The sequence below is a fragment of the Podarcis bocagei genome (genome assembly GCF_964188305.1).
Source record: "Podarcis bocagei genome assembly, chromosome: 11".
Classification (NCBI taxonomy): domain Eukaryota; kingdom Metazoa; phylum Chordata; class Lepidosauria; order Squamata; family Lacertidae; genus Podarcis; species Podarcis bocagei.
The window spans coordinates 49,482,606-49,508,698 of NC_138136.1; the positions used below are offsets into that span (position 1 = coordinate 49,482,606).

The 26,093-nt window shown below is 39.9% G+C and overlaps 1 protein-coding gene across 1 annotated transcript in view; it reads left to right on the forward strand.

The window, feature by feature from the left end:
- The window catches only part of MTMR12 (myotubularin related protein 12), a 38,850-nt gene extending 13,489 nt beyond the window's left edge, over positions 1–25,361 (forward strand). Inside the window, exons 3-16 of the mRNA XM_081212766.1 lie at positions 368–507; positions 1,959–2,031; positions 2,383–2,513; positions 5,174–5,267; positions 8,196–8,319; positions 9,985–10,060; positions 10,719–10,825; positions 11,746–11,870; positions 12,518–12,596; positions 14,151–14,221; positions 19,397–19,569; positions 20,029–20,196; positions 21,226–21,387; positions 22,630–25,361. Of these exons, the coding sequence (XP_081068892.1) occupies positions 368–507; positions 1,959–2,031; positions 2,383–2,513; positions 5,174–5,267; positions 8,196–8,319; positions 9,985–10,060; positions 10,719–10,825; positions 11,746–11,870; positions 12,518–12,596; positions 14,151–14,221; positions 19,397–19,569; positions 20,029–20,196; positions 21,226–21,387; positions 22,630–23,202 (2,096 nt within the window). The 3' untranslated portion in view covers positions 23,203–25,361. The remainder of the gene's footprint in view (positions 1–367; positions 508–1,958; positions 2,032–2,382; positions 2,514–5,173; positions 5,268–8,195; positions 8,320–9,984; positions 10,061–10,718; positions 10,826–11,745; positions 11,871–12,517; positions 12,597–14,150; positions 14,222–19,396; positions 19,570–20,028; positions 20,197–21,225; positions 21,388–22,629) is intronic.
- The last annotated feature ends 732 nt before the right edge of the window (positions 25,362–26,093 follow it).

A 26,093-nucleotide genomic window follows, 5' to 3' on the forward strand; every position in this document is an offset into this window, starting at 1 on the left:
CCAGTGGTCAGGGATGATGGGAATTGTAGTTCCCAAACATCTGGAGGGCCAAGTCTGAGGATGCCTGTCTTAATGGGCTTTAGCATCCTTCCTTCTATTTGTGCAGTGTAGGTAACTAGCCATGTAATACAGAGCGTACTTAAAATATTGAAAGTGGATTTAATGAACACTAGGAGCTCTGTAATTTAGACCAATAATACTCAACAGCAGATGTTGATTTAAATATTTCACATCTGTAATTCAAGTACTCTTTCCTGCAGTGAAGTTACATGTGACAACTTCATTTGTAATTTGTTAGAGAACCTTTGCATTAAAGAACCTGAGTAGTTCACTACACTATGCTAAGAAGCATGTTGATTTCCATCAGGTGAACTGCTGCTTTGCGAGGCAAATATGGTTTTGAAGTACACACAAGATGATGGATCAAACCGTGGCACCTATGGGAAACTTATATGCACAAATTTCAAGATTTCATTCCTTGGTGAAGAACCTGCTTTGGAGGATGATGTAAGGAATCTAAGTTAACCTTAAGCTATCTTGTGAGTGTATCCTCTTCATTATATGGTGGCAGGCTGCCATAGAGTGCATTTAGAGTCCAGTCTAGAAACTGTTGAAGCAAGAATGATAGTAGCCAGATCTCTAGTTTCCAGTAGTTGATGTACTAGTTGAACTGATAAGGACACTCTGGGCTACAGCTGCAACCTGAGAATCCAGGAATAAAATTGATTTTAGCAATGCCCCAAGACAAATCTGACCTAATAAGGAAGGGTGATCAGATCCAGAATGAGTTGTATCCATAGTCTGTTGAGCTGCTTCCTCACCTAAAAAAATAAAAATAAATTCATAATCCATATAAAACAGTTCAAGCATTCTCACTCTGTCAGTCACTGATTGCAGGCACAGGTTCATGGACTTTAGCTTGGTTTACTGAAAACGAGAAATGGAGCATGCTGTAATTGGAATATGTTGACTTACTCTGATATCACCTGACAACCTCTCCCAGCAGTTTAATATAAATGCCAAATACCACGGGGAAAAATATTGAATCCCAAGGAATCCTAGAGAATAGCTTGCTTGAGAAGGAACAGTCTCCCAGTACCACCTTCTCAAGCCTACCTTAAAGTAAGCAGAACCATTACAAATGGTGCCCTGAATCTTGCAAGGAAGTCCGGGAGGATACTGTAGTGGCTGATATTGAAAGCCACTGAGATGTCCAAGAGGATCAAGAGTAATACTCCCTGTCTTTCTCCTAGCAAAGGTTGTTCTCCAGAGAGGCCCAAAGCAATACCTCAGAATTAGAGAGACCTGAAATGAGGCGGGGGTTAGATAGTTTGCTTCATCCAACAGTGGCCAGGGATGGCTCCCTGCCTGGCTCTGCATGCTATATTTAAATATTTTGCAAAACACCACTCTGGCCCATTTAGGTTGGAGTCTTAAGGTAGAGGTTTCGTTTAAACATGTAGCTTTTAGAATACTGGAGGTAAAAAGGAGGCTTAACAATTGTCTTCAAATATTAAATGTGTATATAGTTCTTTTAGGATGGACAAGTTGCTGGTGAACAATTAAATTATCCACAGCTTCAAATCTGTAGTGATGTCAAAGCAGTCTCTGTAGTAAAGTGATTTGTTTTTAGGTAAGATTAGATTGCACATTGACAGGGATGTGACATTAAAATTGGGCATTTTTAGGCATCAGTGAAGAGTAATAGAGGTTTGTTGGTGCTCTCGGAAGACTGAGGCTTTGGAAATAGGAAAAAGAAACTTCAAAACTCGTAGCCAGAAGTGAGTTGATTAGAATGAGTGATAGTGACTGCCTCAAGGTCACACAGAGCTTCATGGTTGAGAGTGTACCCTAGTCTTCCAGTCCTGTTATTATGAACGTACCTTATACTTGCAATACAGAGTAAATGAAAAACTAGTGTCTGTTAAGGAACACACAAAACATTTTTCTTTTTTCAGGAACTAGAATTTTATAATAAAATCATTGGGGAAAATGACATCACTCTTCAGTGTGTGGACCAGCTTTATGGAGGTAGGCTGACAACTTCTTGTTGTGTCCCGCAGCAACTTTTCACTTGGTGATCCTAATCTAAAGTTCAGTTTTGGTGCCACTTGTTTGAGTTTTAATTTGTAAATCTTACATAATGTGTCAAAATAACTTGCTATGAAGTATGTGTTCCAACATATTCAATTCTCAAATAGCCTTGCTGGCCAGATAGTTTTCCATTCCTTATATCAGGATGATTGAATGTCAGCTCCCGTTATGGTCACTAATATAAAATTATTGATAGAATTGTTCATGATAGAGAAGGGGTAGATTTCCTTGTTCCCTGTTCTAACTCACTGCATGGAGAAATGTTAAAACTATTTTCCCCCCTTAAAGTTTATGATGAGAGAAAGAAACCCCTGAATGGTCAACTGAGAAAATACCCAGAGACGATGATAATCTACTGCAAAGATCTCAGAGTGTTTCACTTCTGCTTGCGATACACCAAGGAGGAAGAAGTAAAACGGGTAACTGTAGCCTCAATTCCCTTTCTTTAGAACAAAAATATTTGGGAGTAGTTATGACAAAACTTCGATGAATAGAGTGACTAAGCTTTTTCCGTCGGGTATTTACAAAGTTTTAATGTGGATGTGCAGCATCTTGGTACACCCTTCTGAAAATTTCTCTCCTGTTGCTTTCATGAAACCTGGAAGCAAGTCAGAGTTGTGATGACATTTGAAACCTGAGTTTCAAACAATGAGCAGTACCCAAGGTTTGTTCTTTGTTTTCTACTTATAGATGGTTTGTAATAAAGAAAAGCATGAATCTGGGTTCAGATGTTGGAACAAGCCAGATTCTGGCTTGTTTTCCAGTGGGCACAGGAGAATTGGGAAAAGGAGCACAGAGAGAACTTTTCAACTATTATGAATAGAAATACAGTATTAAAATACTACTATTAAAAGAAATATGTAAATATAAAGAAAAACAGTAAAAGGAATATTCAGCTAGTGCTTTTATACCAATCCAGCATTGATACATTTATCACACACACTAACAGATACTGTGTGAACATACGGGAAGTCTTGTTTCTAACGGCAGCAGTAAGCTTTTTTCATGTATTTGAATGAAAAATTGACACATTTAGAGAAAGCGGGAGCACCCCAAATTAGTCACTCTTTAAAATTTAAAAACTTATTACTTCAGAATTGCCACTGAGGATTTGGAAATCACAGGAAAATGGCATGCGGTGTTTGCATGTTCTGTATTCACACAAAAGCCCTCAGGTGACTGGTTATATCTATTATAATATGTACAGTTCCCAGTAGCATTAAAAGTGCAGTCTACATAATAGTGAAGCTTCTTTCCTTCAGTTTGTCTGAACTGCTTTGACATCACACCCTAGCCATTGTTCAGATGTCAGGATAAAGAGCCTCAGGCTTGCTCCAGTTCCTTCCCCCAGCTCCTGGTTCCTGGTGAACATAGCTTGCTTGATTTGGATGGCCTTCCGGCAAACCAGGAAATAGAATGGAGAGGAGTTCGTGTTCATGCATGCAGCACCTCCTCAATGGCGAGGCCATAGTTTGGCTGTGACTCCGTGTATACATTGAGTGCAGAAGCTAGAATTACTTAAGTCCTTTTTTACGTCTAGTGCTGAAAATTGCAGAAGTGTATACACTTAGTAATGACACACAAATTGATAATGGCTTCATCTGTCCACCCATCCAAGATAATATAGTTTTGGCCTATGTCGCATCATATAGTTCTACATTTGGTACATTGTTTATGGAGTTGGTCCCCTACAGGGAGTTGTCCATACTCATGGGTGTATGGAGAGCATTGCAGTAGTATAAGGGTTTAGACTGCACTGCCTTTAAGTTTAAAAAGTGACCTTAATATAGCTTGAAAATGTGTGGGAGTCTTGAACATTTAACTTCTCACAACTTTTCTGCTTGGAACAAAGGATACATCTAGAAAAGAATGGGTTCAGACCTCTTGTTACCCAGGAATGTGAAGAACATGTGACTTGCCCTTTTTAAAATCTCTCACCCCCTCCTGTCAGTCATTGTCATAATGACATAGGGCGATTGACAAGTGGGTGGTTCTACTCAACTGTCAACATTGGCCCATGGAGGTAGGGGGAGGTAGTAACTAAGCAGGATTAACCACCCTGAGTTCAATCCTGCTTTCTGCAGGGATTAGCTGTGCAAGCAAGTTGGCCATGGGGAGTTTGTATGCATAGTCAAGCCAAGGAGGATTGAAGTTCCCTGCCACCAGCTGATGAGTGGGGTTGTTAATGTTTTGCTTTCATGCCGTTGTACTGGACACATCTCTACCTGCACCATACCTAATGTTTCATATGATGTCAGGTGTAGGGCAGATCAATGTGGTTTGGGGGAGATGGTCTGGTGGGCGAAATGGAGAGTCTTGGTCAAATCTGGCTTGGAGGCTGGAGGGTCCCTAGCCCTTTGTGCTATATCCTGTTCTTTAAGCTTATACCCAGTTTGTTTTTTTGCCTTCACCCAACAACGTTTCTTTTCAACCACTTAGAGCTCAGCATTTTAACCTTAAGTATTAATTTCAAGTCTAAAAATCTAGTTGTGATATATACAGTCTGCAGGTTCTCCAAACTGGGAGCCTTGTCAGTAAAAAGCTATCTAAACATTTCCCATAAGAATAGGGTCACCCTAGGCACAGACCAACTTTAATCTTGAAGATTAATTTGTGCTTTCATCAGCTCAGGACTAGGCATAAGCTAGACCCTAAGAAAATACATAAAACATATGCAGTCACTCTCATACTCAGCTTCCCTCTTGGTATCCTTCACTCCCATTTCTTCACCATTTCTTCGCCTTCCAAAGCGGTATCCTTTGTCAGATGGTTACTTCAGCATGTTCTGCCCTCGCCTTGATCTGACAAACCAGCCAGTCTGTTCTCCCTTCTTAGGATCAGGGTACCTTAAACACACTCGATTCCTTTCTGGATGCTTCCTTTGCTTCAAACGCAGAAAGGTGAGAGCTAGTAGCATGTTCCTTGCCTTCCTGAGTAGTAGCAGGGTTTAACTCATTCTTTTCTGCATGCCTCATTTGCCCCAAACAAGGATGGAGCTTCTTGGTAAGTGACTAGACTTCCTTTCTGGCTAATCCTTGTTCTGGTTTATAAATGTGTTGATTTGTTGATCCTTTCTTAGATCGTCAGTGGCATAGTTCATCAAACACAGACTCCTAAGCTATTTAAACGCTTGTTTCTGTTCTCTTATGCAACAGCTGTACCAAGTAAAGCAGGTAAGCATATATCTACTTGGTTTGGTTCTCAGTATAATTGGGGATTATCTGTTGAAGCCAGTTTGTTCTTCAGGTGGTATAACTACTCATGCAGAAGTGGAATTTATGATACTGGCAAATGTCAAATTATTTTCCTTACTAAATTTGCTTAGGTGTTTGGTGGTTTCATTTCCCATTCATTTCAATGGCAGTAGCATGGTCATCTAAGTAGTAAGCTATTTTACTATGAATCATGAGATGTGATAAAATGCCCATCTGTATGGAATCAAAGAGAGGAACTTGAGTGGATGTCTGTATAAGTCTCTTCAACACTTTGTGCTGAATTCTCTCTCTTGCTGAAAAAAAGGATTTGCTAGGAAGGCTGCATGTCTGAATTTTTGTCCAAGTATTTTGAACTTATGAGAAGGAAATCAACAGGCTTCATTTCTGTATGCTTGGATTCCTTATCTGGTAAATAAAACTAAAACTAAAAGCAGCTGTGTTTAGCCTGAGAATAACTAGGAAAAACTTTTCTGCTACTTCTAGCTGCTGAAATGATATAAATGTGGTGTGTGTGTGTATGTGTGTCTGTGTGTCTGTTTTAATCAAGAGGTAGAAGCTGTGTCACTTCACTGTATTGAGGTGAGACTAACCAGGGGATAAAGATAAATGGCAACAAAGATCCTCAATTTCATATCCAAACACCTTTAGGTAAAATCCAGGAAGGTACTAGGGCATCTATACAGTACTCTGTACCAGCACACAGTAAGCACTCCCTAAGTTGTATGTAGCTGTAACGCAAGTGAAAACTATTCCAAAACATTATTTTGCCTATGTGATAACTTGGCACTATGTCTTTGCCCACAGTTATTTTCCAAGACTGAAGTATGAATATCTTGGAATTGAAAACATACCCCATACCTACCTTAATGTACCTTTAAAGCATTCTGTATTTCTTAAGCTGTAACTCTGGTGCCAGTTTTCTTCCTAGCCAGAGTGGATTCCATGATATTGTCACAAAGTTGAAGCAGAAAGGGCAGTGCTTCCCACCCTTGCTCTGAATACGTGAATATCTTGGCCTGTTTTTCAAACCACTCCCAAAATGACAACACAAAGTTATTTATGGTGGTGTGCAGCTTCCTGTTAAATGCTTCCCCTTCCCCATTTTGGCTAAGCCCTAGAAATATTTTAATCCAGTGGGCTCCTTGGTATATACTTCCTGTCTGTAGAAACATTGTGAATGAGAAGAAGGAAGGAGAAATTTTTTTAATCAGTTGGTATTCTAAGGGCAGCTTCTCCCTTTTCGTAGAAATATTTCCTGCATGATTTGAGTGTCCCCATGATTGGTCTTCATTAACATTACTAGTGTCCCACCGTGGGAAGGCAAAGCACCTCCCTCATTGGAGTGTTTATGGCAAAATAAACACCTTGCAATTCATGAATGATACTATATATACTCTTTCCAACATTGGAATTGTTTGGGTGTAGGAAAAAGGTTGGATGTGAAACAATGAGATAGTTATGCAGTCACTTCCCAGACTGCTGGTATACTAGTGTCTGACATCCGATAGCCATGTGTTTGCATATAATTCTTATGGCTAGACTGACTTGCTATAATGCAATTTTTAAATGTGTGCTTGATTATTCATTCCAGGTTTCTTCATATTTATCCATTCTTGTTTTATGTCAACATGCAATTCGTTCATATGTAGCTAATCTGTCCATATTATCAATCCATGTGCTCAATGGAATCTTTTTGAGGCTCTTCCAATTCATCTAAACAAGTTTTTTTGCTTCTAATATAGCACAGTACATCCATTTTTTTTGATCCCTTGAAATCTCACACATTTCCGGAATATAATTTATTAAATTCAATTTCCCTAAATAACAATTTCTTTTTATTACTCTTGCTATAAATATCCTCACCTCACACCAAAATGATCGTATCATTGGGCAGTTAATCCACATATGTACTAAGTTCGCATTTTTACTCCCACATCTCCAGCAGTTGTCTGCACTTGTTATTTTCTTCTGGTATAGTTTTGCTGGAGTCCAGTGGACTTTGAATATTATTTTCTGTTGAATAAGTCTTAGTCTTAGATCCATAGTGGCTATTTCTGTTTTTTATACTTGACTCCCATATTTCATTTGTTATCTGTACCCCTAACTCTTCACTCCATTTTTGTTCACTCCATGGTTTTGTTGTATGTATCTTTTGTGGTCGATGTTTATATCGAAAAAATGATTAATTTTTTTTAAAGTGTGCTTGATTATTTCTCATAACTGGCATTGATGTACTTACAGCTGCACTTAGAATTGTTTGACGCTGTATTTTGTACTTCCACTGCTCTTTATGGAAATTCATCAAAAGTTTATAACCACCTAATTAGATTTATGTGGAAAATCTGTATTGTGGATGTATTGGTATGAACTGAGACTACTGCTTTAAATAGCATATTCTGTATGTGCTTAAAATCCTTCATTTTTAAACTTGCATTCCTAAAAATGTTAGGTTATGAGGGAGTACTGATACTTGTACAGTCCATGTTGCAAATGGACACATTTGCACCTGAATTTTTGGCAGTTTCCTTTTTAGGATGCCTCTTTTGTGGCACTCCAAGCTATTCTTGAAGCTGACCTGAGTTCAAAATGCAGTTTGAGGATATTGAAAGCAGTTCAAAGAGGGAAAAGTGTTGAGCATGTAGAAACAGCAATTTCACTTTAAACTGCCACGTTTGTGTGAAAGTTTCTCGCTTTGGGTTATGGGTGTAGTCTCTAGGTCAAATCAATAGTTTTTGTAAATATGTTGAAATGCTAATTTCTACATTTAAATCACAAAACTAAATTCAGCCAGTCCTGTAGCTAAACTTTCTAGTTTCTTGCTAAAAACACCCTAAATGTATGTTCTTTTGTTAGATTGGTTAGAACTAACAAATTATATTTTGACAGAAAAAAAGAATCAGACAGTGATGTTTGATTCTATTAATGACTGGCGTCAGGAACTGGAACGAACCAAAGGAAACCTGAAATTCAAAGCAGTGAGTTCCAATGAAAACTACAATGTTTCTAAAAAGTAAGTATAGCTCGCATACTATTGCTATTGAACAAATTAACAAATGTAAACTGATTTCTTTTATATCTGTTCTCTAAAGCTCTGAACAGATTAATTTGAATAGCAATCTTTGGGGATTTATTCTCTTAAGGTGTTTGCAGTTGTTAACAATGATTAGGTTATTCAAACAGAGGTTCCCATAAATATAGCATTTCCTTTTTTATGGTAATTTTTATTAGTTTTCAATTACAATCTAATAATAGCCTCATTATAACAATACCAATTTATAATAAAATTATTAATACCAGTAGTTCAAATACTGAATTATATAATTTAGATAAGGTGGCTCTCCACGTGCTAGAATTGACAGCTTGATTATTTGCTTTACTTCTGCGTTCCAAAATCTTAATTTCTATTACATTCTGGTCGTAATAATCTTTATACAACAATTGTAATACTAATAATTTCTACTTGTGTTGACTAATTAAATGATTTATAAAACTACAAGCGAGGAACTCAAACTATATCCTTGTTCTTCCTGTGTGTGGCATTTATTCTGTCTGTGGTGTTTCTTCCTGTCCTTGTAAGATGTTATGTCTTTCTTTCCCCCGGTTGTTGCTGTTAACCATCATGCCTTGCACGAATAGTTAGCAATGTAGTTAGGCAGTCCTAGAAGCAAAACTCAGGTTCCTAGGTAGGAGCTTGAAAGCTAGAACCTGCAAGATAGCTTTTTTTTTTAATGCTACTTATTCTATACACAGGGCTAGCAAAACAAACACAGCTAAGTGCCCTCAATGTGTGGATTAGCTAATACAGTGGTACCTCTGGTTACAAATGGGATCCGTTCCGGAGGCCCATTAGCAACATGAATAGAACGCAACCCGCAGCAGCGCATCTGCGTACACGCGGGTTGCGATTTGCTCTTCTGCGCATGCGCATGACATAATTTTGCGCGTCTGCGCATGCGCGAGCTGCGCAACCCGGAAGTAACCCTTTCTGGTACTTTTGGGTTGCTGCGGGACACAACCTGAAAAAATGTATCATGAAGCAAATGTAACATGAGGTATGACTGTAGTGTTTGTAGGAAGTGTTTGGACTGAGGGACATTATGGACAAGCTAGACCTGCACAAATTGGCTGATAATCCACTTGAGTCAGAATGGAACCAGACTGGTTGGTACCTAAAATAAAAGTGGCAGAAAAGCTTGTAAAGTGATTCATGAGGGAAAGCCAAAAGGAGTTGAGGAGCGTCGCGTTCAACCTAAATCTAGGGGATGAGAACATTGGTCCAATATGGGGAGGGGTTGCAGTAGGCATTGGAGGTGCAGAGGTAATAGCAATTTATATAAACCAAAGTTCCGTAAGTAAGTGCAGATGACATTTTGGGAGAGAAAGTGTATAAATGTTTATATTCTAATGCTAGAAACCTAGGAAGCAAGCTGGAGCATGTTGTTTTAAAGGATGACATACATACAGGGAGTGTATCCCCTGGAGGAATGGGGAGAGCCATTAGATAGCTTGTCTCTGGATACAAACTCTATAGTGGGGTGTGCAACATGGTGCCCTCCAAATATTGTTTGCCTCTGGTTCCTATTTTGAGAACTTTAAAAAAACTGTACAGTTCCTGTGGTGTTCCACATCGTAAGTGCAGTGCAAATTGCTGTTGACTTTTAATTAATGTTTTCAGGTTGCCAGCATACTTCGTTGTTCCCATGTCTGTCTCTGAAGAGGACCTTTTGGAATATGAAGGAAGAGGAATTCCAGTGAGTATATTCGTAGTCAAGAATTTATGGAAGACATGTATGGGAATGAAGTGAACTTTACACAGGGTGTGTTTAGGACTTGTTGTGGCACAGCTGAAGAATCTGAGTAATATATCAAATGAGTGCAGTTTAAGAACAGAAGCTGAGCAAGAAAGGAGACACTTTTGTACTCCTGAACATTGGGTCATGTAATTTTGTGTGATGTTAATTTTTATCTATTAAATAAGGATAAATGTTGGCACCACAGAATTCAGAATGAAATTTCTGTACATTCTGTGAATGAAGTCGGAGAATCTTCCTTTGGAGAACTGGAAGTGGAGCCTCGGGCTTTGCGCACTCCCACTTGGGTGATGTAAAAAAAGTGGCTTCCCTCAAACCAGACTTGGAGACTGATTCAACCTATGTCTTGTACAAACACGAAAATGAGTAGGCAGAAAGCACGTGAGCTAGTATCGTATGATCATCTAACCTAACTCATGATGTTTAAAAATGATTGCAGTTTGTTACTGGCAGTCCTTAAGAAAACTAAATGTAATGCAGAAATGCTGTAGTGATCTAATATTCACTCGTAACATGCTGTTGTATGATGCAGTTACTTTATAACAAAATGAATGCCCTTTGGGTAATATTTACTGATGAGAATAAATGTGTGTTGCAGATTTGGTGTTGGTCTTGCCACAATGGTGCTGCTCTCCTCAAGATGTCTACTCTGCCCAAAGCACAAGATGACAACGCTCTGCAAACACAGAAAATCTTCTTAGAGGAGTCAGTAGTAGCTTCTTTCATTTTTAAGTGTCTGTGAGGATCTTCTCATCAGGCTTTATTTCGCTCCTACTTTATATGCATGTTACAAATATTTGCCTATGACTATGTTCATTGTGCTATTACCACAAGGGTGATGTGAACTGCAGGTTTTTTCTCCTAATGTTGACTAATTGTTTGCCATAGATGGCTGTTAATGTTGTTTATTCATTCTTCGATGCATCCTGGACAGCCAAAAAACCAATTGCTAACCCAAAGCACAATGATGAAATTCCCAAACAGCAGGGTGCATCTAACTGCCAGTAGCTATAGGGCTTGTCTATAGGAGCAGGTCTAAATAAACAAACAAAGCCTATGTATCACTTTGTCTTCACCATTGGTTCTGTAAGCATCCCTGGAACTTTGGAAGAGGAAGATTATAAACATGTAAAACACCACTGCCATTATGAAAATTAGAGGTACAGTTTTAACTATATAACTGGGCGATACAGCAAAGGCTCCAAGAGCTCAAGTAAATATAGCATTGTTCCTCCTATCTAGAACTGAAATAGGTAACTTAGGACCCTGCAGGTGCTGTTGGAGTACAACCACTCATCAGCCCCAGCCAGCATGGCTGATGGTCAAGGGTGATGGGAGTTGTAGCACAACATCTTACTGGTGGCCACAGGTTCTTTACCCCAATTCTAGAGTGAAAAAACCAATCAAGAAGACCATGCTGTTTTTTACCAAAGTAATTGCATAAAAACTGTGTTCTTGCTGGCTGTCTTTGCCACTCATGCTATAGCTGATCTTATACTCTGAACCCTAGAAAACTGACATTTATATTGACATGTAAGAAATTGGATTGTAAACTTCCTTGCTTTTTAATTTTAAAATAGTCACTATTAAGCCACTTAAATCATAAGTTTTAATGTGTTTTTCAGTATGTATAAGACACTTGATAACCCTCCTTATGAAGCCATGAAAGTTGATGTCCTGTCAAGTAGTCTTCCGTCTCTGCAAGAGATCCAAATTGCATACACCAGATTTAAACAGCTGTTTCTGATAGGTAAGTGGAAACTATATTGAGGGCACTATAGAAGAATATCCTATCTAGACTTGCTAAAGAAAAAAAATACGCTTTTTCTCCAGTAACCACCCCACTGGCTGAAGTCTCCATTTGAAATTTGTAACTAAACTTCTTTGTTGCTTTTCTGATACATGAAGAAAGTGCTGAGAGGAGTTAGCTGTTTGCAAATGTGTGAACTCATGTAGTATGTCTAAAGCCAAAGATCAACAGTTCTACAGCACTAAAAGCCCATAGCAAAATAGCACTTTACAAAAGAGAGCCACGTCTAACTTCACTACCCCTAGACCTATCTTCTGCTTCTGATACTACTGACCACCATATGTTTTTTCATTGTGTTTTCCTTGTTCAATCCTATCCCTTTGAGTTCAAGGAGTTTCTGTGATAATTTCCCACTTGCTGTCAGTGTCGGACATTTGGTTCCAGTGCTCTACCACTTACTCATTTGATCTGCTCTATCATACTGATGACTTACTGCTCTGCTTCATGTTTTTTCCAGCAGGTGGAAACGTAACAGTCAATACATATCTCAAATATCATTGTGCCTTTTGAAATCTTCTATTCTATTGATGTCAAGTACTTGAGTTGCCACCAGAAATAGCTAAAAACAATTTCTCTTCTTTTTACAGATAACAGTACAGACTTCTGGGATACTGATGTGAAATGGTTTTCATTATTGGAGAGTACAAATTGGCTAGAAATCGTAAGGTTGGTGAAACCCTGCTTCAACTGTACTGCATCTTAGAAAGTTAATGCTGTACTTAAGCTAGCAATGCCAAACTTAATCTGAATTAGCTCCAAGATGTAATCACCTGTATAAAGGTAAAGGGACCCCTGACCATTAGGTCCAGTCGTGGCCGACTCTGGGGTTGCGGCGCTCATCTCGCTTTATTGGCCGAGGGAGCTGGCATACAGCTTCCGGGTCATGTGGCCAGCGTGACTAAGCCGCTTCTGGCAAACCAGAGCAGTGCACGGAAACGCCGTTTACCTTCCCGCCAGAGCGCTACCTATTTATCTACTTGCACTGGCATGCTTTCGAACTGCTAGGTTGGCAGAAGCAGAGACCGAGCAATGGGAGCTCACCCCGTCACGGGGATTCGAACCGCCAACCTTCTGATCAGCAAGTCCTAGGCTCTGTGGTTTAACCCACAGTGCCACCCGGGTCCCAATCACCTGTATAAGATCAAACAATAACACAATGGCTTTATGGGCTTCATATCATAATTAAGGCCTTCCATTTAAGTTAATGTGACAATTCTGTTCCATTCATGTAGCAGATGCTGAGTCTGAGAGTTAGTTTTTCCACTTCAATTCCCTCTACAGCAGCATTAAGGGTCAGAGTTGGTCCCCTTTCATATTAGAACACATAATTTTAGTTTTCAAGGATGAGTCTTCAGGCACACAACAAACACATTTCCTTATTACAGGAAAAAAAGCGTAAAAACCTTGTAAAATACTAGCATTACAAATCTAAAATATTGATGATGCAGAGCTGAGAAACTAATTATTGCCTGAATCAGCAAGGCTAGAATTGGGCAGCAAAGTGATGTGAGCTTCCCAAATGAAAGAGTGAGGGGTGCTCAAAGGAAGGATTTATACCCAATGTTTCTCTTGAAGGAGACAGGTTAGAATTTTTCCCCTCTGTTATCAAAGAAAAACAAGACTACATTCCACAAAATAGCCAACTTAATGAAAAGGTTTGATAACTCATATGACCAAATGCACTGCATCTTCTTTAATAATGTTAGTAATGTGTTTACTATTAGCAAAATAATGCTAGTAACATCTAATAAAACTACATCAAATATAAAGAATTGTTATCTTTAGAAAGTGCATATATTTATATTTTATATTTATATTTACACATATATTGCCAAAACCTAAATAATACAGGAGTGTTTGACTAAAATACTAGCTATATCAATGTTAAAAATAGCATTTGTGAACACAGCTTGTTTCATCAAACTATATAGGAGGATTAAGTCAGGCCAATTCAACAGGAGACATAAGGTTATTGGTTTAGTGTAGGAAATAAGGAGTACTGATATACCAGTCTGGTATGTAAGTCTGTAGCCCATTTTAGGAGGTTAGAAAAATGGAAAAATGCTCTTTATTCCTCTTTTAAAAAATGCTTCATTCTGTTCCATTGTGGTGAGAAAAATCAACTATAGGGCCTGTTTATTGTGTCTGGAATCAGCCAAAATGGGTACAGAAGTGGGAGATACTTGTCAGTTGTGCTAAAGCATTGTATTCATGTTCTAGGAGATGTCTAAGAAAAGCAGTAGAGATTATTGATTTGCTAGAAGCAGAGAATACAAATGTTCTACTTATAGGTAAGTTGTGTACATCCTTCTTTCCAGTGCACCTTCCACATAGCTGCTCTACTTCTAAGTAGCTGAATTGTAGAGTAGTTCTCAAACATATGTGAAGAAAGGAGTTGAGTTTTATGAACTGCATTCTATATTTAGAGTTGCCCTGGAATTATTACAAGTTGTAGGGTTGGACAGTAGATATGCTGCTGTTGCAATCCCTTCTCTAGTTGACACCCGACACACAGCCTTGGCTGGCAAGGGGATTATTCAAAGAGGAAGAATTGAATATTTAAGGTCTACAGCTGAGTACACTTCATATGTTAAATGTATTCAGAAGATAAGCGAGGGGTTTTGAGCCTTACTCTGCAGTATGCTTGGAGCACAATCAAGCCAAAGCAGAGAATTCAAGGACCACTGACTTCAGTGGTAGATGGTTTCTTGCTGAAATTAATAAAATAAAGACCTTAGCTTTGGATGGCACCCAGATTTATTTGCAGGTTTTCTTGTGAAGCTGCGCTGTAGGTGCTTGGGCATTAATTTGTCATGAGCAGTTTTAAGATCTAATGGTGACTTCCTCCCCACCAAAAGAGAACAGGTCAAAATCGTCTTAGAGGGAGCCCAGAGTATGCTCACTTCCCCAAAAAGTTATTTACAACCAATTGTTTTGGTGCTTGCAGAGCTTATTCTATGGGTATTGAAGTTGAAGTTTACTTTGAAGTACACAGCGTGGGCTGTCAAATGGGCATGCAAAATGCTTAATTTCCACAGTGCAGGTGCTGATTTTGCAGATCCTTGTGGGAGAAGAGTGCATTTCACACTTGGGATGATACACTTTGTATAAAGCTTTGCAACACAGTGCATTACAAGTTGCTTATATGTTTGGTAATCTTTTCTAGAAGTTGGTTCAGTTGTTTTGACGGTTAGATTATTTGTTAAACTCCTAGGATTTCTGGATATTGTACAAGGTTAAGAAAACAGTCCCTGCTGGCTTATAATATATACTTTATGCAAAAGAGATGGGATAAAAATGGAGAACAAACTCTGGCAGTATTTCTTAGTTGCATTAAATGTCTGGCCAGGTGGGATGGCTACTGAAGGAGCTGGTTCTGTGTAAGGAAGGGCTTTGGCAATTATTCTAAGCCAAGGGATTGTAGATGGCCTGCTGCCTTTTCTCCTCTTTGCTGCAGCCAGGTGGAACAACTGCTAATTCATAGGCCTCGTGACACATAATTCAAACCACAACTCTAACTGCTATTAATGTTGACTGTGCATAATGTCTGTGGCAGTATATCTCAAGTCTAGTTTAGACAGAAGAATTAATGGTAGGGAGGAAATGCATGCTTCCATGGCGTGATATAAACTCTGGCAAGTGACCAAGAGGCCATTGGTTGTTTTCAGAGATGGCTTTGGGCTATTGAAAAGTGCTTTTGCTTTTGTGAGGCAAGGTGGTTGATTCTGACTGATGCCCCTATCTCTTTTGTGCCATAACCCCCAAAGGTGCATTTGTAAGGGCTGTGGGAGGGGCTGCACTAGATAGAAAAGTCTGAAAATTTGTGTGCCTAAGGTCACACATGCAGAAGTGTTTTCCACTAGCATGTATCTACCATTCATGGTCTTCACCAACTCTTTTCCTAGATACAGGTAGGTAGCCGTGTTGGTCTGCTGTAGTTGAAACAAATAGTTCATGCACGTATCTGAAGAAGTGTGCATGCGCACGAAAACTCATACCAATGACAAACTTAGTTGGTCTCTAAGGTGCTACTGGAAGGATTTTTAAAATTTCATTTTCCCAGAGTCTTCCTGGAATGGGTCTCATTTATTGAGCACCTAAGATTTCAAAGAGCAAGCTTTGATTCACTAAATGCCTTAGTGCAGTCTTATAATCATTTGTGTTGGAGTTACCATTCAGCTCAGTATGGTTTATGTTTTGACTAAACATGCATAGGATTGAGCTGTAGGTCTTACTATTTCTCACCAGCTCATTTACATTAAAGTGTGACATATAAAACAGAATTAAGCACTCCTTTAACTGTACTAAAGAGCTTGCATGCAAAAATCCCTGTAGGATTTTTTCAAAGGTGGTTTTCCATGTAGCATAGTTCGTGAGATCAGGGTCCCATTGTGATACAGAGTCTGCAGTTTTCAGCCTTGTGGCAGGTGGCAAGAGCTGTGCAGGCAGAGCAACATTGCTCCACTGCCTCCTGAACATAGTGTTGCTGCCAGTTCCTGAGAGGGAGAGCTGCAAGGTGAAGGAGCTCAGCACAGTGTGGTGGCAGGAGTATTGGATTGGCTCCTCAACTGTGCTGAGCTTTTTTCCTCTCTGTTTCAGGAACCAGCAGTCATGCTCAGTATTTGGGAGGCAGGTGAGCATTCCTGCCCCACTGTTACTGGCCAGTCCTTTCCACTGAAAGGCCCACCTGGATAAGTAAAAGGGTACTTCTTAGGGACCCAAGTTTACTCTAGCTCTAAGAACCCTGTTGAGTGAAATTATGGTTTATGGGGAAACACTATTTGCCTTCGTTTCCTCATATTTTCTCTGTTCTTCCCTGGAAGATTTTTGTACCAAGAATTTGAGGTATATATGTCATGCCCTAAAGAAATGGGATAACCCCCCTCTGTAAGTGGTCACTGGACTCTTTCATTGGGCTGATGCTTCATTTCCTGATAGTGTAACTTGGAGGTTTTCAACCTTTTTGAGTCCATGGCTTCCTTGACCAACTACACTCTTTCTCTGGCATCCCTGTAGGGCTCAGGAGCCCAGTTATGTCATTCCTTGCTTGCAGGGCTGGCAGTCTCACCCTTTTTCAAACACCCTCCCTTGTGGGGTGTTTCCTCATCCTTCTCTCCTCTTCCCTCTCCATGGGAGTCCTCTGGGCAGCCTCTGCTGCTGCCCCGGTCTCTCAGCTGCCCTCCCTGCCCCAAAGAGAGCTGCCTCCCAGAGGCACCATTCGCCTGGGAAGCTTGTAGCCAGGGCTGCTGCAACAGCCAGCCACACAAGCCTTTGAGAGGCAGAGATGCAAGAGGGCACCAGAGGAGGGAGGAAAGGAAGGAGGGACAGAGGCCAGTGTTGCCCGCGGCACCCCTGACCATCATTCAAGACACCCTAGGGTGCCATGGCACACCGGTTGAAAATCATTAGTGTAACCAGTTTTAGAGGAAACAGAACAAGCACCCTTGCAGAAGTTGGGTCTGTAAATCTTGGATAGCTGTATGCATGCCTATGGGGTCTTTACTGTGGCTTTTTACTAAGTAACCTCCTTACCTCCTGAAATATGGGCTTAGTTGGAAATCACTTTAGCATATTACTTTGAGATTTTATTTTGGCTGGACACCTGCATCTTCCTTCTGTCTCATCTCCTTATTTTCCTTCTTTCAGTGAAGACCCTGTTTTCTGCTGTCCCATTTTTCTCCACCTGTGAGTAGAGTACTGTTGGCTAGCCTACAGATGGGTAGATTAGGGAGGCTGGCATTTAGCACTGTGGCTAATTGGTAATTGTGCCATTCAGCTAAGGCTGGGAACATTCATCCTGTCTGCATTTTTAAGCAAACCAACTCCCCAACAATTAAGTGCATTGACATAATTATCACTCTTCTCTGAATTTTGGAACAGTTATTGGCATAAAGATTGTAGTAAAATGCCCACTTTGGGATAAAACATGTTTAGAAATGCATGCATTAAGATAAAATATGTATTTAAATACATATTTGGCACACTTAAACATTGGATTATTGTACAAACAGGCTAGAACAGATTTATGAATGTATGCATGGAAGACTGACACAGGCCAGAAATGGACTGATTCACCCACCCCTACACTAAGCAAGCTCAAAACTAGCTACTTTTAAGTAGCTTTCTCTTTGGTGAAAACATTATGCAATCTTTCCAAACTTGCTTCTTCAATCCTTCACACAGTTGTGTTCTTTCCTCATGCAGCATTTAGTACATTGTTCGAGGTTCTGTTCTTCAGCTTTGTGTTATGACATCTGTGGTGCTGGGGTTTGCCTTGACCACTGTGAAATAGTTTCTGTGCATTGTTTGGGAATCTATATCCCTAGTTGACATAATCAAGAATGAAAGGGAAACATCTGAAATTTGTTCTACAGTGTTGCCTCGCAAGACGAAAATAATCCGTTCCGCGATTCTCTTCGTCTAGCGGTTTTTTCGTCTTGTGAAGCAACCCTATTAGCGGATTAGCTCTATTAGCGGTTTAGCGGCTATTAAAGGCTTAGTGGCTAAAAGGCTATTAGCGGCTTAGAAAAAGGGGGGGGGAGTGGGAAAAATCGCAAGACTCGCAAGACGTTTTCGTCTTGCGAAACAAGCCCATAGGGAAATTCATCTTGCGAAGCGCATTGAAAAACGGAAAACCCTTTCGTCTAGCGGGTTTTTCGTCTTGCGAGGCATTCGTCTTGCGGGGCACCACTGTACTAGTGAATATGAAATTTCACCCAAAGGACTATGAAGTAAAAATAGCCAAAGTACTGTGTTTCTGAGAAAGCAATACAGGCATCCTTCCACTTATGCACGATCAACTTGTGTGCAACCATGTATATGGGCAGTGATGGGGAATAAATAATTTAATTCATACTGGGAAATGGAAGGAGCTGGAGAATACATTTGGCTCATGAGGAGACCCTTCCCAGAGCCATAATTGGACTTTAGTGAAGGTGGAAAAGAGACTGGAGGTCCAGCGGGGCTTTGTTTACACTGCTCAGCCTCCTTGCCTAACAGCTGGTGTGTGGGGTGGTGCAGCACCACTTTTCCGCATGTCTTCCAGCCTCCAGCCGCCCCCAGAGTTTCAGTTCCAGTTGTGGATATTTTGGGTACAGTATTTTTTATTTGAATTGGAGAAGAGATCAGCAAACAGGACACAAAGGATTCTCCCCACTTACATGATTTTCACATATGCGTGTGGGGCGCCTGTATTTTGGTCACTACTACAACATCTAGTCACACTATGCTACGCTATGCTAGTCTTGGTCAGTTTGTTGTAAAAGGTATCTTAATAGAAAGGTGCAGAGTTGGGAGGGGGGTTCAGTAAACCCCATTTGTCAAGAATCCTGAAGTGGCCAATCCTTTATTGTAGGTACCAAGTTTTAAGTAGGAACCATTAATTTTTGCAATTTATATAGTTCCTTCAAGTGTTTATAAAAGGATTTGTCATGTCTCAAATGATTCCATTTCTTTTTACTCTTCAGAAGAGAATGCTTCTGACCTGTGTTGTGTAATCTCCTGCTTGGTTCAAGTTATGATGGATGCACACTGCAGAACTAAGCTGGGATTTCAGAGTCTTATTCAAAAAGAATGGATCATGGGAGGACATGCTTTTCTGGATCGGTGTAACCATCTGTGGCAAACTGATAGAGAGGAGGTATGACAAAATGAAATTCTTGAAGTCTTTGAGCAAAACCTTATCCTCTAGGATGGTATTAAAGGGGGAAGGCTGAGATTCATAATGGAAATACTGCATTCAGCTATTCAACAGTAACAACGTAGTATGTTTTTGAAGTAACTTAATTTGGACTTTAGCAAAATGATAGTACAATATAGTGGAACTCTGTACCTTAAGAGCCCTAAATAAGGAGCCTGCCTATGTAACATGGCCTTTAGAAAGCCTTCAGAAATGGGTATGAGACTAGGCCAGGCCAAGACTCACAATTTAAAAAATAACTCCTTCTCATCCCCACCAGCCATACTTAAATTGACAAAGGTCAATGAGGAAAGGGTATCACATGGAATACCCCCTTGGGTAGGTTCAGTCTCAGTGAACTCAATGCATGAAATACCCCATGTAATCTATTGCATAATGTCTGTTTTTTTTCCCTTTTAGGCACCACTTTTCTTGTTGTTCTTGGATTGTGTATGGCAGTTGGTTCAACAGTATTCACTAGCCTTTGAATTTACAGAGACTTACCTAACTGTCTTGTCGGATAGTCTGTACATTCCAATATTTAGCACCTTCTTCTTCAATTCTCCGCATCAAAGAGACACTACCAGGGTATGAACACTGGGGGCTGTGGGGAATTACAGATGGGTTGTCTTGGTGCAGCTGAATTCTCTTTGGATTTATGACAGCAGTACAATCAAGTGCCAATAAAAGCCTTGTTTTTATAATGTACAAATGCTAGCATGTTTTTGTTTTGTTTCTGTGTATAACCCATTCTAACAATGGTATATAAAGTTGTGCAGCGTGTTGAATCACTGCCTCTTTCTGCTGGAAACCTTTCACCCCTTCTCTGGCTTCTGATACCTCGCCAGACATTGCTCACATACTCTCAACTCTTTGCAGCCATGAAGGTTACTCTTCATATAAAAAAGGGAACTAAAATTTTGGAATCTGTACAGACACGGTGTAGTATCTGTCTTATATTGCACAGACATCAGTATGATTGAAGAAAACTATCTTCTATCTTATTCAGAGGGGGGGACCCCCCCCCCAATTCTCTCCTTCAGTGCTTTCATGAGCTATAGGAATCCTGAGAGTGTCACTTCTCAAGGATGGATGTGAACAAGATACCTTGAAAGTTGTTCCTCTGCCAGTTTCAAAAGAATTATGATCTAACTGGGTCCTTCTTTGGAGGAAGGTTATACTTGAGTGCAATATTACCACTTAAGTCTTTAAAAACCAATTGCTGAAGAAATTATATTTTTTTACATATCCACCCTTTCCCTCATACTATTTGAGGTAGCATGGGATTCCCAGGTAGTCTCCCATCCAGACTGACAGAGCTGTTTAACTTTAGATAACCCATGACTATGTCATATGCCTTCAGACCATGTCCTGGATCAAGTGGATTTTCTGTTCGGCTAGAATAGGTGTACAGATAAACTTGGTACAGTGAAGTTATACAATGCCATGTTGAGAAATGTGTTCAAATCCTGCTAAGTTTACACAGACCAGAAAGGTGGTTGAGGGAACTGAAATTGCTGAAGTAAAGATGTTACTTGCAGTAAAGAGCTAGTATGAACTGATGCTTATTAGAAATATATCCCAAGATTTTAATTCTTGTCTGGGTTTTTTTGATAGTATGGAGGAAGCCTTAATACAGAAGGCACCAAACTTAGTTATCTTCACGTTTGGGACTGGTCTGTGCAGTTTGGACCTGAGGCACAAGCCTTGCTGAATAATCCTCTTTATGCTGAGAAGCCAAAACAAGATAAGAGTCAGAAAAAACCTATACGATTCAAGGTAAGGTGTCCAACTCTTATCCTCAAAACTCTCTATCATTTTTCTACCTTACGTAAATAAACAGTGGCTGATGACTTGTGTCACCCACTGTTCAGTTAAGGTAGAACCTGTGGATTTCTGCAAATAGTTCTCTCAATGCCAATATCAAAAGCAAGGTTTACAGCTTATTTTGCTGCATTATTTTCAGCATCAGGTACTTCAGTCATTGCCATGATTTGCTGCCTTAATTGATTGCTATGAGTTAACCATATAAAGCTAAGTAAAATAGTGTTAACATATGATTAGGTAAAGAGACTGGACCATTGGGTCCAGTCGCGGATGACTCTGCAGTTGCGACGCTCATCTCACTTTATTGGCCAAGGGAGCTGGCATATAGCTTCCAGGTCATGTGGCCAGCACGACTAAACCGCTTCTGGCAAACCAAAGCAGCGCACAGAAATGCCATTTACCTTCCCGCCAGAGTGGTACCTATTTATCTACTTGCACTTTGTGCTTTCGAACTGCTAGGTTGGCAGGAATAGGGACCAAGCAACGGGAGCTCACCCCGTCGCTGGGATTCGAACCGCCGACCTTCTGATCTGCAAGCCCTAGGCTCAGTGGTTTAACCCACAGCGTCACCCGCTGCATCACATAGTCATTTGCTGGTCTTTGGGATTAACTTTGAAATTAACCCATAACAAAAAACTTAAAAATGCAAATAGTTATTTAATTAAAAAGTATACATCAGTATATTTTGTATGTGCCCTCAAGTAATTTTTCATTTGAGAACCACTAAAGGATTTGCAGTCTTAAGCATGCTAGGTGAATTCTTTCACAATTCGATGGGAAAGGATGTAATCCTTTTTTGAATCGCAACAGGGGGCTTAGTGAGTTGCCTGACTGGTATGCATCTGAAATCTGCAACTGTTTTGCTGAGCAGATTTAGGCAGTTTTTCAATAACTTGTAAAAACTTTCAAAGATATGGCCAATTATCCTGTTTTCTGAGGAGGGGCAGTGTCTTGATTTACTGACCCATTAAATGTTTTTGTTGGTTGACTAAATTTAATTCTAATTTCACTCCTCTCTCAAAACACTATTCTCGGCAACTTTCTTACTTGCCTGAGCAATGTGTTGTGTTATAGCTGCTTAGCTATTTTTTACCGAAACACTGTTAAGATGTAGGCTACGATAGCTGTTAAAATGCAACTTAAATCTGTCTTAAACTAAACTATTGCCTACATTCATCCTTTTTTTACAAAAAGCATCAACGGCAGCTTTCCTTACCATTGACACAAACAAAACCGTCCCCCAAAAGAGGGTTTTTTAAGGAAGAAACGGACCAGTTAATAAAAAACCTCCTTGGCAAAAGGATCAGCAGGCTGATAACATCTGCTGACGAACTGCAGACTACCTCCAGAGAATTTTATGAGAGTTGGCACGCCAAACCTGCTGATCTCCATGGAATCCTGCTGCCACGCTTAGAAGGACCAGAAATCAAAGTGTGGGCGCAGAGATACTTGCGATGGATCCCTGAAGCTCAGCTGCCTAGTGGTGGGACAGTTGCCACTGCAACAAAAGTCTGGGATGTGATGGAGGATGTGCAAGGTTTGCAGAAGCAAATGGATGAAAAACGCAGCCAGAGTCTCTCAGAGGAGGGCGCTGCAGCAGAGGCTCCCTTCCAGAGAAATCCTGCTCGCCTGTCTGCTTTATTTCCATTTGCTGGGCTTCAAAGACATTCCCTCAAGCCAGTTTTACCTACGAGCACCTGGAAAGATTTGGAAGGTGAGGACTTGGCTAGGAGAGATGATGAGTATGTTGATTTAGGGGATGTTTGATATGAGGCTTATGCTCACAAACAGAAATGAAAGTACTGGCACACTTCTCTCCAAACATAAAATTGGTTTCCTGGCAGTGGCTTTCCCTTCTCCCAATGAAGCTTTTAGCATATGAAGATTTCCTCACTTGAGCACCCGCAATATTTTCTACACGAGTTTTGATCAAGCATTTTAATTAGTTCTTTCCATAAGCATGGGAGATACATAGCTATGTGTTGCATAGGGCCCAGTTGAAAAATAAAGTAAAATACAAATTAGTTGCTCAATCATGGAAAGAGTTAAGGTGTTGGGGCACTCTCAAAATCATAATAAACTTCTTGTTGGAACATAAAGGGGTGGTGGTCTCAGAAATATCCACCATAATTTAAAAATGTCCTAGTCAGGTAAGAGTGTCTTCCAGGCACATCTTATAATGCATTGAAAAACATGTGCTGTTTGAAAGACACCCCCCGGCGTTTCTAAGAAGAATCAGGTGCCATGTTTAGTTTTGTTTTTAGTTTTTAATGAACTTGACAGGGTCATACCTGCCTTTTTAAAACTCCCAACTAGAGAAATACTAGGTGTTTCTCTCATTCATCCTACTTGTTCTGATCATCCATGATCGGCAGAATAATAATTCATTGTTGTATCTTAATAAGTGTCTTAGTTTTCAGTAACTTAAGATAACAATCTCTTGTGCCAGTCCTCTTTTGTTTCCATCATGTTATTATCCTGCTGCCTTGGTCTGGAACACACACTACCAAGTACAGGATGGGGTAGAACTTAAAAGATGGCAATAAGCCAGACTTTTTCTTCCAGATTGCATAGGGTGCTCATGTTGATCTTCCTCACTAGCGCCAGTAGCTTGCACTGAATCTCAAGTCCTTACTTTAGGAAAGGCAACGAAAGAGCTATATTCAGCTTTGAAACTGGATTTGTCATCCAGTACTGCTATATAATATAAACGTGACATATATAAACGTGACATTAAAGCTAGCCATGAATGTAAAGTTTATGCATTGGAGTTGAATTGCTGGATGTTGTCACAACAGTACCTCAGTTATAAAAGCCATATGAAAACTGCTTATTAAGTTTTGTCTGCCTATACCAAGCAGATAATTCAGCTCTGAAATAGAGGCTTTGAGAAGTCAAGAGGGTAAAGTCTTAATGTACATAAATCCAGAAGTAGCCCACAAGATAGAATTGGCTCTTAGTAACCCTTCCTCCTTGGAGGGCTGGAGCTTCATGGATATGACAGTGCACAAGTGGTTATTGTACTAGCCCAATGAGATTCTAGGTACAATTTTAAAGCATTGCCTTGAAGTATATCCCAGTGTGCTATACCTGCTTGTTTTTTACGTTGCATTGGGAGCTAAGATTTGACTTCCAAAAGAGTGGATAATGAATTGGTGTAAATCAGAGTAGCTAGCCTGTGGCTCTCCAGATGTCATTGGACTCCAAATCTCATCAGCCTAAGCTGATGGGAGTTGTAGACAACATCTGGAGAGCTACTTAGAGCTACCCTGGTATAGATGAATGCCAAATGAAAACCTCAGAATCTATGTTGCCTTATGCATTTTGCTACTGTAAGCCCCTTGAGCTTTCAGTATTCTTAAAACACAATAATTCTATTTGTATATGAGCCTTCCGAAAGCTAGCATTGCACACTTTTGTTTCTTCAAATTTATTTAGCATTTATACAGGAGTTTCTCTCCAATTAGTACAGGCTGTACATTTTATAGCTACTTGATTATGATTTTGAGTTCACTTTGGGTGAAAAACACTAACGATGGAAAGGTTGTTTTTTAAAAAACATTTCCTTTGACAGCTAAACAGTTGTAATATATTGGTTGTGGAAATGTATTTATATTTAAGCTGTCAAGTATTGTGTATATAGGAAACTCATGGATATGGAGGGATTTTTAAAATGGCTTATGGAACTGCTCCACTCTAATAGGAACGAGTATGGTATTGATATGATCAGAACACACCACTGTGGATGGAAACATATTTAATTCACTATACTGAATTTTCTGGTATTCTGTTTTATACCTCCCAGTTTTACACTGAATACAAGCTTAGCATTAACAGTACTAAAGGAAAAAAACTCTTCCTGTTTACTTTAATGGACTATTTGGACAAATGTATTTGTTTAATAAAGTGTACTTTTACTATTTTAACTTGAAACGTGTCTTTGTCAATCTCAACGATTAAGCTGTTTGCATAGTCTAGTCCAGAGTTTTCCCAACTTGGGTCTCCAGGAGTTTTTGGACTACAGCTCCCATCACCCTCACCCACTGGTCCTGATAACTAGGGATGATGGGAGTTGTAGTTCAGAAACTGCTAGAGACACAAGTTGGGGAATCCCTGGCTCTAGTGTTTTGCAGTACTAATGGATGCAGTAACCTTACTATTGGTTTCAGAATTCCTGATAATCAACAGCAGAAGTGCAGATCCATACAAAACTTACCTTCTGCGTAGTCATACCTTTGAATGCATGTAACCCACTGCCATGTACAGCAGGGATGGGGAGCCTGTAGCCTTCTAGATGTTGAAGCACAATTTGATCTATGGTGGCAGGCCAGGTCCCCTGGTCTACAGGCCTCAACAGTTACTCTATACAGTCACATGTGGCCCTGCCACCAGGCAACCATGATTTATTATTTCATTTTTGTACTCTGCCGTTCCTCTGAACAGCAGCACAGAGCAGCTAATGCACACAGTACTATGAAACAATGTTTAAAAGCCACAACAATTGAAAAGAACTTTTCAACACAGCCACAGTAATCAGTTTAGCAGACATCTGCTTCAAATCCTTTGAAGTCCCAAATGACTGGACAAATAAGTGTGTTTTTTAGCTTGCTTCAGAATATTTGTCTTGTACCACTGTCCTACTAGCCACACCAACAGGA